The sequence below is a fragment of the Pezoporus wallicus genome, unplaced genomic scaffold, assembly GCF_028554395.1.
Source record: "Pezoporus wallicus isolate ANWC-B61680 ecotype Strahan unplaced genomic scaffold, APGP_CSIRO_Pwel_v1 contig_8542, whole genome shotgun sequence".
NCBI classification, from domain to species: domain Eukaryota; kingdom Metazoa; phylum Chordata; class Aves; order Psittaciformes; family Psittacidae; genus Pezoporus; species Pezoporus wallicus.
The window spans coordinates 1,764,934-1,779,286 of record NW_026640148.1 but is presented as its reverse complement, the minus strand read 5'-3'; the positions used below and the strand labels follow the sequence as shown (position 1 = coordinate 1,779,286).

The 14,353-nt window shown below is 43.8% G+C and overlaps 1 protein-coding gene across 1 annotated transcript; it reads right to left on the bottom strand.

Moving 5' to 3' along the window:
• Positions 1 to 749: 749 nt before the first annotated feature.
• SEC61A1 (SEC61 translocon subunit alpha 1) lies at positions 750 to 9,811 on the bottom strand. Its single transcript, XM_057417703.1, has 12 exons — positions 9,714 to 9,811; positions 8,058 to 8,125; positions 7,297 to 7,362; positions 7,116 to 7,194; positions 6,498 to 6,629; positions 5,982 to 6,091; positions 5,633 to 5,786; positions 5,167 to 5,327; positions 4,512 to 4,709; positions 3,936 to 4,127; positions 2,409 to 2,485; positions 750 to 1,525 (listed from the first exon to the last, which is right to left on the bottom strand). Exons 1-12 carry the CDS (start codon positions 9,718 to 9,720, stop codon positions 1,339 to 1,341), a joined length of 1,431 nt encoding a protein of 476 aa, XP_057273686.1. The 5' UTR covers positions 9,721 to 9,811; the 3' UTR covers positions 750 to 1,338.
• Between the last annotated feature and the right edge of the window lie 4,542 nt (positions 9,812 to 14,353).

Sequence of the window (14,353 nt, the reverse complement as noted above, 5' to 3'; positions counted from 1 at the left end):
CAGCATCACAGCTCCTCATTCTGGTTTCCATGTTGTCCAATACTGACTACTTACAAGACTCATAGACAATATTTGCATTTGGTCCCAGGCACCTGATTAGTACTGACAATTGAAATCAAAATGGAAAATTAAGTATTATTCTGGTCCATGCAAGCCTTTTACTGTAACTTCTTCAATGTCAAAAGTGTGATCTTCAGAAAAGGAGTCCCAATACCTTCTGAAAGTAATTTGCTGTACATCATTAAATGAGATTACAGGGTGGAAAAGCCTTCTCTACAAGCGACCTACAAGTTACCTGACAAGGGTCTCGCAGCTATATCCACAGAAACAGACAAGTAACACATACATCCTTTTCACACTCCTTTGTGGTAACCAGACTCAAACTTCACTAGGTATGAGTAGTCAGGTAATAATCCTGATTGCTACAAGACCAGGATTTATTATCAGTGAGAGAAACCCAGCTTCAGCAAAGAGCACGAGCAGGTCTGTGCCTAAGCAGCCACACTTTCCCCTTCTGGCAACAGGAGTGCTACCAATGATGGCAGTGAAATGAATGAGAAGGTTTTACAAAGCTGCCAGCGTGAGCAAGGTTCAAAGCTGCAACTCTGAGGCACAGGCTCTGGCAGGATCTAGATTGACCTGAGTTTTCTGCTTGCAGAGGAGGGTGATGGGAAAGGACACGTGACAACAGTCTCCAGCCAATACCCCACATCTGAAAGGGTCTAGCATAGTTAGTACAAGACAAAACATTAGGAGTTAGAGCTATCATTTAGTAAAAAGAAACAACTGCCTCCCAAATCTGCCATACTGAAAATAAAACCCCAACGCAAACACAGAACTGAACATCTGAAACACTGTTCGTGCTTACAACCATAATTAAGGAACTTGAGCGTTAAGAGGGAGAGATTTTGTCTCACCACTGCTGCAATGGAGCTGCAAAACCAAGTTACATGGAAACAAAATCCCTTCTTCCAAACATCCACTTAACAAACATTTATTATTAAAACCTGGAAAGGCTTCAGGTATCCTAAATCTGAAAGGGGCTCAAAAAATCCCAAGAGTCACTGAACTAAACCCAATTGAGCAGCTGATGCTCCTGACATATCATTAAAAAAGAAGTTTCTTTAAAAAAATTCTTTTTTTTTGCACATTTTTTCCTCATGGATTTATAAAATGCCAACAGGATGCTAGAAAAGTTTAACATAAGGGAATGTGCTTTGGAAACATTATTAAAACCTATGTTCCTAGAGAATGACATTACCAAGTTTGTGGTACTCCTTTTCACCTGACTGGCTATGTTTGAGAAGGTTCCTCCCCCCCGAGCCTGGGTCCGTGAGGTTAGAAAAGCAGAGCTCCCATACTGCCAACTTCACTCTGTTCCTTTACAAAGATCTCAAAGTACTGATAAATGATAGTGACAGCCAGCAGAATTCCAGTTCCAGATCCAATTGCCCCCAGGAAGTCTGCCAACACAGACAGGGCACCGATACACAGACCACCAAATGCAGCAGCTGTAGGGATGTACCTGTGAGACACAAAACAGGGACAGAAGAGGTGCCATTAGTATTTGCTCAGGATGTTAACAACTATACTAGGGTTAGTGGTATTTGGGGTCTACAGGAAGTATCTACATCGGAGGCAGGGTTTAAGAAACAATCCCACTGAGAACAGAAGAACACAGATTACCTAACCAGGTGATTAAAAAACCCAAGAACTACACAAGTGGAGAAAAGTCAGTGGCAGAACACTCTCTTCTCCCATGATCTAAATTCATAGAATCACAGAATCCCAGGTCACAAGGGACCTAAAGGATCATCTCTTTAGGCAAAGCATGACCTAGACAGCACCCTGTCCAGCTGAATCTTGAGTGTCCAATGTCAGGGTAACCATCACTTCCCTGGGGAGATTATTCCAATGGCTGATCATTCTCAGTATGAAAGATTTTCCCCTTGTGTCCAGTCAATCTCCCCAGGAGTAAGCTGTACCCATTGCCCCTTGTCTTTTCCATGTGACTCCTTATAAAAAGGGAGTCTCCATCTTCCTTTTAGTCACCCTTTAAATACTGGAATATGGTGATAAGGTCTCCCCTGAGTCTTCTTTTCTCCAAGCTGAACAGTCCCAGCTCTCAAGCCTTTACTCATACAGCTGCTCAGTCCTTGGGTTGTCTTTGTGGCCCTTCTCTTACCCAAGAACAAAGATAAGGATCACACAACAGTGCTAATATATTAGGTAAAGTCTGTGTAAAAACAGTACTCAAGACACCACCACATTAAAAATTACAAACTAGATGATCTTAAGGTCCTTTCCAACCTTAGCCATTCTATGATTAGGAAATCCTTGTGCATCAGCCTGAAGTAGTACACTCCAACAACACTCTGCATAAGCATCCTGTGAAGTGTATAGCTCACCTGTTTAGTTCATGTACCATTGAAGTTTCCCTGTGGCCTCGCATTACCATTTGCTGTTCTTTCAGCTGTTTGGCAACCTGTATTGAATCAAGGAATGGAGCAAGTCAGTTTGGCATCATTTCCCAAGACCACAGAATTCAGCGCTCCAGGAAAACAGAAGCAGTAAATGGTGATGGCTTTGGGATTTTTATTTTTGGTATTTGGTTTGGGGGTTTTGGTTTGTTTTTTTTTTTTATATTATGTTTAAAACATTCAATATTTTAACTTCAGACAGATTTGTAGTCACAGGCACTTTCCCACACTGTCAATGATGCAAAGCTTTTTGGATAAATCCAGTCCTGTTAGGAAAAGAAAGATCTGGAAATTGGTAAGTTCTCATATACCCAAAATTCCTGTTTTGCCACCTACCCTTCTCCTGGTCAGGGTTTACCATGTTAGCAAAACCATCCTATGAAGTGCCCACTCCATTTCAGTTTCCAATAGAAGCTACATGCCTTAGAAAGACTCTTTTCTTGGAACATCATTCTTAGATTGGATTTCTGCAGCTGTACAGGGTTACAGCAGAGCCCTGCACACGTTTTACTAACAACTGAGGGTTACAAACTCTAGCAGGGGAACTCCTGAAGGTGCTTGTCACAGAACCTACTGTACTGAGAGAACACCTTTCAGATGATCAAGCTTCCAGTTTTCCACTACATAGTGAACATTTAAGTAATGATCTATTGATTTTTGGTTTTGATCTTGTTTACATGAAGTGAAAATGATTTTACTCAGTATCAGGAAATTACATGAAAGTGTTAAAAGCTGCATGATGGTTTATGCTGAAATGAAGATCTGGCTATACATGGCTGTGAGTAGTGCCTCCTGCATGCCTGACAACAAGCAGCTATGCTCAAGTCCAAAACAAAAGTGTTCACACTGTTAGAGTAACTGTGCAACTATTACATGTTTGTTAAAGAATGGATGAATCTATTCCACATGGCTGCCAAACTTGATTTCCTACCCAAAACCACACAATACAAACATACCATGATGACAACTATTTTCCATCTTTGTTTCCAGTTCCAATTTCAGAATGATACAGCTGTTGAATAGCAAGTATTGTGCAGCAAACTGGGATTTTGAGAAGCCAGGCCCAGGTACATCAGTGCACTGCACTAGATTCCCTGTTACCAGCACTCTCAAGTTAAAAATAAGTCTCTTGTTAACCTTCCCCTAAAGAAGTTAAGAACTCCCTATGCCAGGCATGGGAATTCAAAGCTTTACCTGCACGTTCTTAACTGGTAACTGCCTTGCACATGGTGCATCTGTCATTTGATGCTGAAAGAGTTTCTACCTTTCCTGCTACCTTGCCTGTCCTCACACTGAGCAGATGCTACATAGCAATGTTCAAAGACTGCCAATGAAAGCAATTCTTCTCAGTTTTGTTGTTGATTTTGAAAAATCAGTAAAGAAAACAAGGAAAAAACTACCCCCTTTACCTGTTTTCATCATGTAAGCTTACACAATTTATCATTTTAAACTTACATCTTTGGCAGAGGAGCCAGAGACTTCAATCCACGTCTTGGAGAAGAAAGCACAGGAGCCTAACATAAATACAATGTAGACAACTGCGTGTACAGGGTCTTCTAACACTGAAGAAAAGGACTCTGGAGGTGACAGGTAATAACAAAGACCACCAACTGGATAAGCACGAGCAGGACCTCCAGATGATGTGTCCTAAAAGAAGGAAGCAAACAGTCACCATCTTTCCTGCTATTTCTTAGCCTTAAAGCTAAGCCTGGGTTTGTATCACCTTCATGTCACTGTCATTACTACTACAGCAGCAGACAAAGATTCAACTTTACTGTCACAAGCAGTAAAAAAAGTAGAAATGGAACACAACAATGAACAGCAAAAATATCCAGGACAGCAAAGACCAGCCCAAGGTAAAAGGAGACCTGACAGCTACACAGATCACATCAGGTCTCAGATTTCAGAGTTTCAGCATACATGATCACCTGTAGAAATGTGCCTTAATATCTAGAGAGAGACCACATCTTTAACCATGCCTTTTAATAGCGCTCTTATAAAGCTGTATGCAAGAGTAGAAGGAATACTCACAGACCAAGTGCCCAGCAGGCTAACCAGTAAGTTGCCACTGAAGCGAGCAGAAAGCATCTGGGAGATGACGTACAAGTTGGACACCAGGGCAGACTGAAGAATAATGGGAATGTTGGAAGTATAGAACAGCTTGATGGGGTAGGTGTTGTACTGGCCACGGTAGCGAGCAGATTTGATGGGAAGATCAACTCTGAAGCCCTGAAAAGATTTCAAAACAAAGTCTCCTGTTAAGTCTGGGCATGAACCGATACCACAGGTCATAAATGAAGCAAAGACTGAATGTAGTATCCAGGAAAAGAAACACTAAAACTTCCTTTGCTCTTCAGCAGCTTGCTGCAACAAACAGCAAGGGACACACAGGTTTAAAGACCTCAAAGTCTGGGTTAGGCAATATTACATGTACATTCATCTATTTGTTGGTTTGGGTTTGTTCTCTTTCAGAGACCACAGCAGGTCTCAAGTCTTTTGTGTGGCTATAGTAAATGTGGAAATCATTAAGAGAAGCCCATGTTAAATGAACATCCACATGTTGCAGGTATAAAAATGAGTCTTCTGAAGGCACTAGAAAGTGAAACTATAATTTCTTGTACAAGGAAGCAGACTGCAGTTCTACTTCCACACAAAGAGTTTCACAGTCCTTTTTATTCCAACTGACCTGGAAGTAAATTACAATAGCAAAGACGAAGATGGTAGCAATCAGGTTCATAAGGTTGGGGAGATTCTGACGGTAAAAGGCCTCTCGAAGGGCTCTGACTTTGTCTGTACGAGTAGCCAGAAGATGGAACAGAGCAATGATTGCTCCCTCAAATTCCATGCCTTGGAAAGAACAAGAAAAACCAAGTCAGGTGTGCTGTGACTATCTCCATTTGTCAGCACTTTGTCCCATAAGGCAAACTTCTGACCTACAGGATTCGGAGTTAGGATTTCTCCAACTCTTATGCATCTCGAGTATGCTCTCAGACTTTTACTACCATTATCCCTTATAGCAGCTATGTTATTTCCAAGATTTTTTTAAAGTTGTCAGTAACAGCATTTGCCATTTAAGTTTACACATGGCCAAAAAAAAGACTTTTGTCTTTTGTACAAGATTTTCTATAAAGAAAACAGACTGTGCCATGTACCTCGTCCTGTGTTCACCGTGGTGGGGCTGAAGGCTTTCCACACTATAGTCTCACAGATATTGGTAGCAATGAAGAGAGAGATGCCAGAACCAAGACCATACCCTTTCTGTAGGAGCTCATCCAAGAGCAGAACTATCAACCCAGCCACAAAAAGCTACAGTAAAAGAAGAGAAACACAGCATTAGTCCCATCCCTTTTTAGTTTTTGTTAAAAGAATAACTTGTACTAAAATATAAGAGGAAACGGGAACACTTTGATCTTTCTTCTCTGCATGCAGGACAGACAGCTCATAAGGCTGATATTTTTGACCCTTTCAGAGGGAGAGTAAGTAGAAAGGACTAGAAATTACCTGAATTGTGATAAGCAGGCAGATGCCAGCACCCATCTCAGATGGGTCTCCATACATCCCAGTCATTACATACACAATAGACTGTCCAATGGTAATGATCATTCCAAACACTGCAGAATAAAAACCAGAAAGTATGTATTTGTTCTGGAGATTTACGTCAGTGGGTAATTATAGAGAATATGAATCACTTCTTTGTGGAGTAAAGCTGGGAAGGAATACCGAAGTCACAGGATATTTAAAATCAAGGGCTTGTTAAGTTTGTTGTCTGAAATCTGGCACTGAAAATACAGACACAAACACTTCAGCAACAAATACACTTAGAAGCAAGTGGGTTTGGTTACCAAAGATTGCTCTGGGTAAAGAAAACTCTGAAGCTGTTAAAATAGCACCATGGTTTTGGTAATTTATGATTCTTTTTTCCAGTGAACAGATCAGTGAGTAGTGTTTTTAGAAGTCATTTATAAAATGAACACAGTTACTCTAAGCCATCAGCCTTTAACATCAGCCATTACTCACGTTTCTGTGCTCCGTTGAAGAGGGCTCTGTCCTTTGGGGTGTCACCAACTTCAATTATCTTAGCACCTGCCAAGAGCTGCATGATGAGCCCAGAAGTGACAATGGGTGAAATGCCCAGCTCCATCAACGTACCTGCCAGACACAGGAAGAACAGGGAAAGAAAATAATGTCACACTCTTAACTCACACCTGCATTAGGAAGCCTCTGAAATTTATACAAACCATCATGAATTTTATTCTGCAAGATAGACTCCAAGATGTGACCCAGAAAACCACAACACCCGTATAACATGGCTTGAAACACTAATCAGAAGGCTTGAAATACATATGAAAGATTGCAACAGCAGCAAAGCAAGGTAATTAGGAACTGTCGCTTCCCTACAAAATGCTCCTTGATTTCTGGACATATAACAGACTGTACACAGCCAACCATATCATTCTGTCCACAAAGCTGTGGCTTTCCCAATGCCACACTGCTTTATAATTTTACATAATAGATGATTTTTTCCTCTCTGCTGCAGTTTTTATCTTCATTAAAATAAGTGCAGCATAGGAATGAGTCCAGAAATGTTCTGATTCAAGCTGAAAAAGACAAAAAAACCTGAAAGACTGACCATACCTCTATTTGATGCCAAAATCACTCTCATCCAGTAGAATGGATCTGCTGAGTCTGATGACATAATACCAAACAAGGGAATCTGCATTTCCAACCAAGAGAGGAAAACAGGATTAAATTAGAGACTTCATAACATCCTTTAAACATTTCAGCTCTTCCTTAAGAACACAAGAAAGAAACGTACCTGGCAGCATACTAAGAAGATGAAGAGCGTGATAGCTGTCCAGAGCACCTTTTCCTTAAACTGAATCTAAAGGGGGAAAACCAACAAGCAAAGATGCTAAAGCTGTCACGATAACAAGATCTAGTCAATCAGGCAAATTTTCACTGCAGCTAAAGCACACTTGATTTTCTTGTGAAGGGACAAAGTACAGAACATCCTAAAGGAAATAACTCACTGTTCATCCCCTTTATACAAGTGATGAATACTGTTCATCCCTTTTATTCCAAGGCCTCCTATACAAGGCCAAAGAAAATGACAAAACTTTCCTGAAACTTTAATCCAGGTAAACAAGCTGATGTCAATGGAAGGTAATTCTGGTACTTCCACAGAAATGAGTCCTATATTTTCATAAGAAAGAGCTTCTGGTGAGAAGAAAGGTAATACAGAGAAGCTTCTCCTAACAGAATCTTAGATTAGAACTTATGAAGCAAGATGCTATTTTAAACTAATCTCATTTACACCCCAGTATGCCCTGCTTTCAGCATCTCACTGCTAAGGCACAACCATACCTGCACAACTGCATTTACCAGCAGATACGCTCTTGTACAACCATATCCCCAGTACAGGATAAACAAGACAAGCACTGCACTAAAAACAACTGTGCCTAAACCTGCCATTCTCCCAGGAAAAAAAAACCAAACAAAACCCTCAAATACAAACTAAAGTATAAACCTTTTATATTGTACAAATACAAAGCTATGAAGAAAAATTTATTCCCTTACCTTCCGTTCTGGCTTTTGGATTTCAGGCAAGATAACACAGAAGGGCTTGATTACTTCAAGAAATTTGACTGTATGGAAATAAGTTAAAAGACAAAGTGAACACACAGATATAACAAACAATGATCTCCTAGTGAACAAGACACACCCTCAGATCAGGGAAGTCTCCAGCTTAGAATTAGCATACGACAGAAGAGGGCATCTGCAAAGTCACAAGTTCTCCTGAGAGCCAAGAGATATGATTTTGAATAGTTAATGCAAAACTTCTCAAGGTAAATCTAAGACTGCACACATATTTTGGACTCATTTGAACTAAAAGAGTATGATGATGCAGAACAGAAACTACTGGTGACTTCTCACTTCCCTCCTCTACTTGCTGCCGTGAGACACCCCCCCCTGCAGTCCTGCACCCATCTCTGGGGCAACAACACAAGAGGGACATGGAGCTGTTGGAGCGAGTCCAGAGGAGGCCACGGAGATGCTGCGAGGGCTGGAGCAGTTCTGCTCTGGACCCAGGCTGAGAGAGTTGGGCTGAGTCAGGCTGGAGAAGAGAAGGCTCCTTAAGGGGAGACCTGAGAGCAGCTCCAGTGCCTAAAGGGGCTACAGGAAACCTGGAGAGGGGCTTTGGACAAGGGTCTGTAGGGACAGGACAAGGGGAATGGCTTTAAGCTGCCAGAGGGGAGACAGAGATGAGCTCTTAGGCAGAAGCTCTTCCCTGTGAGGGTGCTGAGGCGCTGGCACAGGGTGCCCAGAGAAGCTGTGCCTGCCCCATCCCTGGCAGTGTTCAAGGCCAGGTTGGACACAGGGGCTTGGAGCACCCTGCTCTAGTGGAAGGGGTCCCTGCCTGTGGCAGGAGTTGGAGCTGGAGGAGCTTTAAGGTTCCAACACAAACCAGTCTGGGATTCACTATGGACGGCAGCAGCTTCAGATGCAATTTCATAACATTTTAAAACCAGTCCATAAAAATTATTTACTTAATTTAAATTGATCAATGGCCTGTACAGTTACACTGGATTGTGGGTTTAAATTTAAATCAAACTACAATCTACAATCCTACATCTACAATACTATACTAAGATGCTTTTCAAGCAGCTCTTCCTCAAGGAGCAGCCTCTGAAGCCTTCCATTCACTCAGCTTACTCTAGCCTGCACCCACTGTTCCTAGCTTGCTCTGGCAAGGCCACTGAACGCGTTATGACCAATCCCCAGCTGGACAGCGCACCTCTCCCTGCCTCGTACAGCATCAGCACAGCGAGCCCCGGACGGCCGGGCCCTAAGAGCCTGCCAGGCAGAGCAGGCCGGTCACCAGGCATCAGGGAGCAAGCTCCCTTCCCAGCACGATCTGCCATAGCCAGGAAACGGGTCTTGCCATGAAAGTGAATGAATTAAAAACCCAGGGGAAGCCTCGAACCCAGAGGAAGGGAGACCCGCGCAGGGCGCACCGACAACGTGGCCAGCTCCGAGGGCCCTGAGTGAGGGCCTGCGGCCTCCGCGCTGAGCGGCGGCCCCTCAAACAGACTCCCAGGGAGAGGGGCCCGTCCCACGGTACCTGTGAAAGCGCAGCCGGTGGCCGAGCCGCGGCCCCGCGGAGACCCCAGTCCCCTCCTACCCCCTCCCTTCCCCCGGCAGCCGCCCCCGGCCGAGGAGCCCGGTACTCACTGCCCATGGCGGCCGCCGGACGGGAGCAGCAGCGCGGGCAGCGGCCTCACAGGGACACGTCAGACACCGGGCTCGGCCGCCCCCTTCCGCTTCCTGCCACGCGCCGCGACCGCCGCACGCCGCCACTGCGCAAGCGCTGTGCCCCAGAGACAGCCACCCTCCGCCGCAGAGACGGCAAAGCGCCTACAACTCCCATCATGCACTGCTGCCAGAGCAAGCCACACCCCCCAAAGCGGTCCCCTGATCCTTATTGGCTCCCCGCGGGACAGGGCAACCAATCAGGTGACAGCAGTGGCGCGCAGCTTGCTGGGAGTTGTAGATAAATTTACAAATAAACGCTTTAAAATCGATTTTCTGCCTTTGTGTTTTTTATAACGGAATGTTTTGGGCTGTTCTCAGCAGGAAGAAACTCCCCGTGCACACAGAACGCAGCCGGGGGTGCCACACAGTCACACTTGAGCCGGGGTTTAATGCACCCAGGCCCAGCTGGGCTACTAATAGAGTGTGAAGCTGGGCTACTAATAGAGTGTGAAACATTAAACGTGAAACACCGAGCTGCGTGCCAAGAAGTCATGGTACAGCAGTGCGTGTCACTGAGCATCCCTCTATCACCTGGGAGCACCAGCAAGTGATATGCTTACACTGAACCACTGCTGAAGGGGTTTCCTTCTGAGAGTCACTAATGCCCTTGGGGCTTTCCAGCCCTTTGTGTGTGTGTGTATATATAAAAATATACATAATATATATATATATAAATATATATAATAGTACAGTATAAATATATATAAATATATATATTTTATCTGCAATAAAAGGTAAGCAGAAGTTAGAGAAAAGAGAAAAACATTGACAAGCATTAATATAAAGCAAATAGAATCAGTGTACAGGCTCCGTTATATCTATAGAGCCCAAATCTCCCTGCTATTTTCCAGGGACTTAGGTATGCTTTGTTTGATTATCTGATCCCTACTTTTCCAAGCAACTAGAATTATAGAATTGTAGAATACCAGGTTGGAAGGGACTTCAGGAATCGTCTGGTCCTTAGGAAGGTAGTCCCAATTCCAGTCCTGATTCCCCTTCAGAATGCATTCTGAAACCATCCATCTCCTCTAGAAGTTCTTGAAAACATATACCAATGGGTATGAGAATGTATTAGCTCTTGTCCAAAGCAGCTTACGTCAGAACATTCGATTTACCAAAACTGGTTCTAACCCACCCATTTCTCATTAGAGAGAAAGCAGCTGCTTTCCTACTGACATGCTGTCCTGCAGAGCTGATTTGACTTACTAATGTGGGCACTGTGCCTGGTGTATCAGAGCTGATAAGGTGGAGAAGGAAGCAGTGGTTTTGTGGAAGGCTGGGCAAGGAAGAAACAGCAGTGATCCAGGGAATGGGTGGTAGAAGCATGCAATGAAATACCAAAATTTGCAGAATTCATTAAAATAAGGTAAATTATTGTGGGAGGTGTTGGTAACAACACTGTTGCCTGCTCGCTGCTATGGTAGAAAGTGTAACATGGCTTTATCCTTATCTAAATGGCTCATCTAAGGGCTTTTAGCCCTTTGCAAGTGAGGTGTCTGTCTACAATCTCTATGGTCAGTGTTGATACAAGTGGACACCTCTGGAGAAATCCTCTACCTATTTTACACATCTAATTTCAGATTAGATGAATCATCCTCTGAAGGTAACCATCTCTATCGATTATAGTGGGAACTAAGGGGACCACTTCAGACTAGATACTATATTTTAGACATCTGATGCTAGAAGAGATGAATGAAGACTGAAGTTGTCAAAGGTGTTATCTCTGTATCAAGCTCAGGCATTTTTGAAAGAGTCTGAGGGGAAGCTTGTCAATCTACTCTTCCTATTGTAATTGCCCTTTTGACAAAGAGATAATGTCAGTCTTCCAGGGTCTCAGTCTATCTCCCTTACACAGTGATCAGTCTGCCCTTAAAAACTGGCTTTGTGGGATAGTCACAGGTGGGTTTTGTGCTAGTAGCCTTTATCTGTGCTATAAGAATAGGCAAAAGTATTGAATGGACTGTCATTCTTTGCATGGCTCACTTAGAATCATAGGATTGGTAAGGTTGGAAAGGACCTTAAGATCACTCAGTTCCACCCCCCTACCATGGGCAGGGACACCTCACACTAAACCATGTCACCCAAGGCTCTGTCCAACCTGGCCTTGAACACCGCCAGGGATGGAGCATTCACAACTTCCCTGGGCAATCCATTCCAGTGCCTCACCACCCTTATAGTAAAGAACTTCTTCCTTAGATCCAATCTAAACCTCCCTTGTTTAAGTTTTAACCCGTTACCTCTTTGTCCTATCACTCCAGTCCCTAATGATGAGTCCCTCCCCAGCATCCCTATAGGCCCCCTTCAGATACTGGAAGGCTGCTATGAGGTCTCCACGCAGCCTTCTCTTCTCCAGGCTGAACAGCCCCAACTTTCTCAGCCTATCTTCATACAGGAGGTGCTCCAGTCCCCTGGTCATCCTCGTGGCCTCCTCTGGACTTGTTCCAACAGTTCCACGTCCCTTTTACATTGAGGACACCAGAACTGCACGCAATACTCCAAGCAAGGTCTCATGAGAGTAGAGGGGCAGGATCACCTCCTTCGACCTGCTGGTCACTGCTTGAGTTCCTGCTGGTTTTAAAAATAACTTTAGACAATAAGATAATTTGTTTTCCTACTGTAAAAAGAAAACCTTGAATTACATAGGATTGACTACTTAGACACGAAGCTAAAAACCCATGGTTTTGCTTACATCCCTATTTTGTCCAGTCAGGGTCTCAACTTCACACTCGGGTGCAGTCCTACAGCTAAAATTTACCACCTGAATGCAATTCTAGGTAGAAATAACGCTTGATGAAAGCGAGCTTTCTTAGGACCTTCCAGTGAAAAAAGCCTGGTTTGCCAACTGAAGTAAAAAGATACATAGAGAGGAGCCAAATTCAACTCCTTTGTACCATCAGCCGTGGCTGCACAACAGCAGTGCAAAAGAAACTGAAGACGGATATTGGGAGTTATTGCAGTAAAGCTGTGTGAAACATTGGGTCAGCTTCTGTCCTGATGCGGCTCCCTGACTTTGACAGTTTATTCTGGGGAGCCATTTTGGCAGCCAATTGTTGTCTGAGTGACAAAAAAGGCATTTGATCACTAGAGATGATTTTTGCACTGTGTTTAGGAAGCACCGCGAGGGGACTCGGATTAGACTGATGCCAGCTGGTACAACTGGAATGGTGATGGTGAGGAGGGTTGCGTGTGATCAATAAACTGCTCTTTAGAGAACAGCAACATCTGAGAAGCAGACATAGATGATAAACAGCTTGCTCTTTGCATGTTTTGCTATTTGTCTTTGCACCAAATCAGTGCCTCATATATCCACACTAATCCTGCTTTGGATATAGTGCAATTTAGGATCATTAAAGGCATCAGTATTCATTGATGCTCTGAAGTTTGTTAGGCAGTGTGTGTGTGCCACTGTTTCACACAGTGCACATCTTCAGCATTCACTGGAAAATGATGTATCTCATTATACCTCTGTTGCATCAGCACAAAGTTGACTTTTAATTACTGCTTTGAAATCGGGCTTCACTCTGTGGCAGCTGACTACCGACACTGGACTCAGTTGTGCTGAATTGTGCCTTGATGCAAACAACAAAAAACATATGATTGCTTCAATAGCCAGAGGAAAAAAAAACAGGAAATAGAGACTGGGAGGGAAGAATAGGTGAATTTTTCCCTGCCATCAAGTAGTTCCTTTTGATTCTAGTGGCATTGCTTGCAGAAACTGGCTACCATCTCTGATGGTTTCCACATCGGGGACATGCTCATACTCTGTTCCCACATCACTACATGCTATCAGCGTGCCCGTTGCATTGAATAAAGGCCTTTTTTTGCCAAGGAGAATAAAGGAAGCACCCCAAATGTTCTTATACCAGGTCTCATAGCATCCGTGGTTGGGATCACTAGAGGGCATTACAGACCTATTAGTTTGCACACACATGTAGAAGTGTGTACACATTCATCTTACAAAATAGGGCTAGTTAATGTTTGTGGCACTGGGCTGCAAGAGGGGTCCTGTGATAGCAATAGCTCTGTGTCCTGGATCTGTTTAACAGCGGTATTCAGAGCAGTCTGTGATTTTTGGTGTATAAACGCTGCCTAACCACAAGGTGGAAGAGCTGCTTTACTTATGATGCCATCTCAGCATGCATGAAACGCACACGGGTGTGTAGGAAGTTTTATTACTACCATTATTTAATTGTTCCAGTGCATCAATGCCCAAGGGTCCCATTCAGGACGAGTTCTTGTGCTAAATGTAATATAGACACAGTTCACAGTCCTGCAAGGAGCTTCCTGCAGAGAAATCCCAGTGCCCCAGATGGTGCTTCAGGAGATCACTCATCTCTTTCCCTGCATAGCAGAGCTGTGCTGTGAGTAGATCCTGTCCCTTCAGTGAGGCTCCCCAAAGAGATCAGCGTGTGGGGAGCTCCATGCAGTTGTGCTCAGATGCAGAAGCTGCATCTCCATCAGAGAGTGTAACAGAGCATACCGAGGAGCAACCACAACCATGGCATTACCTCCCCTGTGCCTGCCACCCCCATGCTGTCTCTCAGGCTGTTTGACAGCTG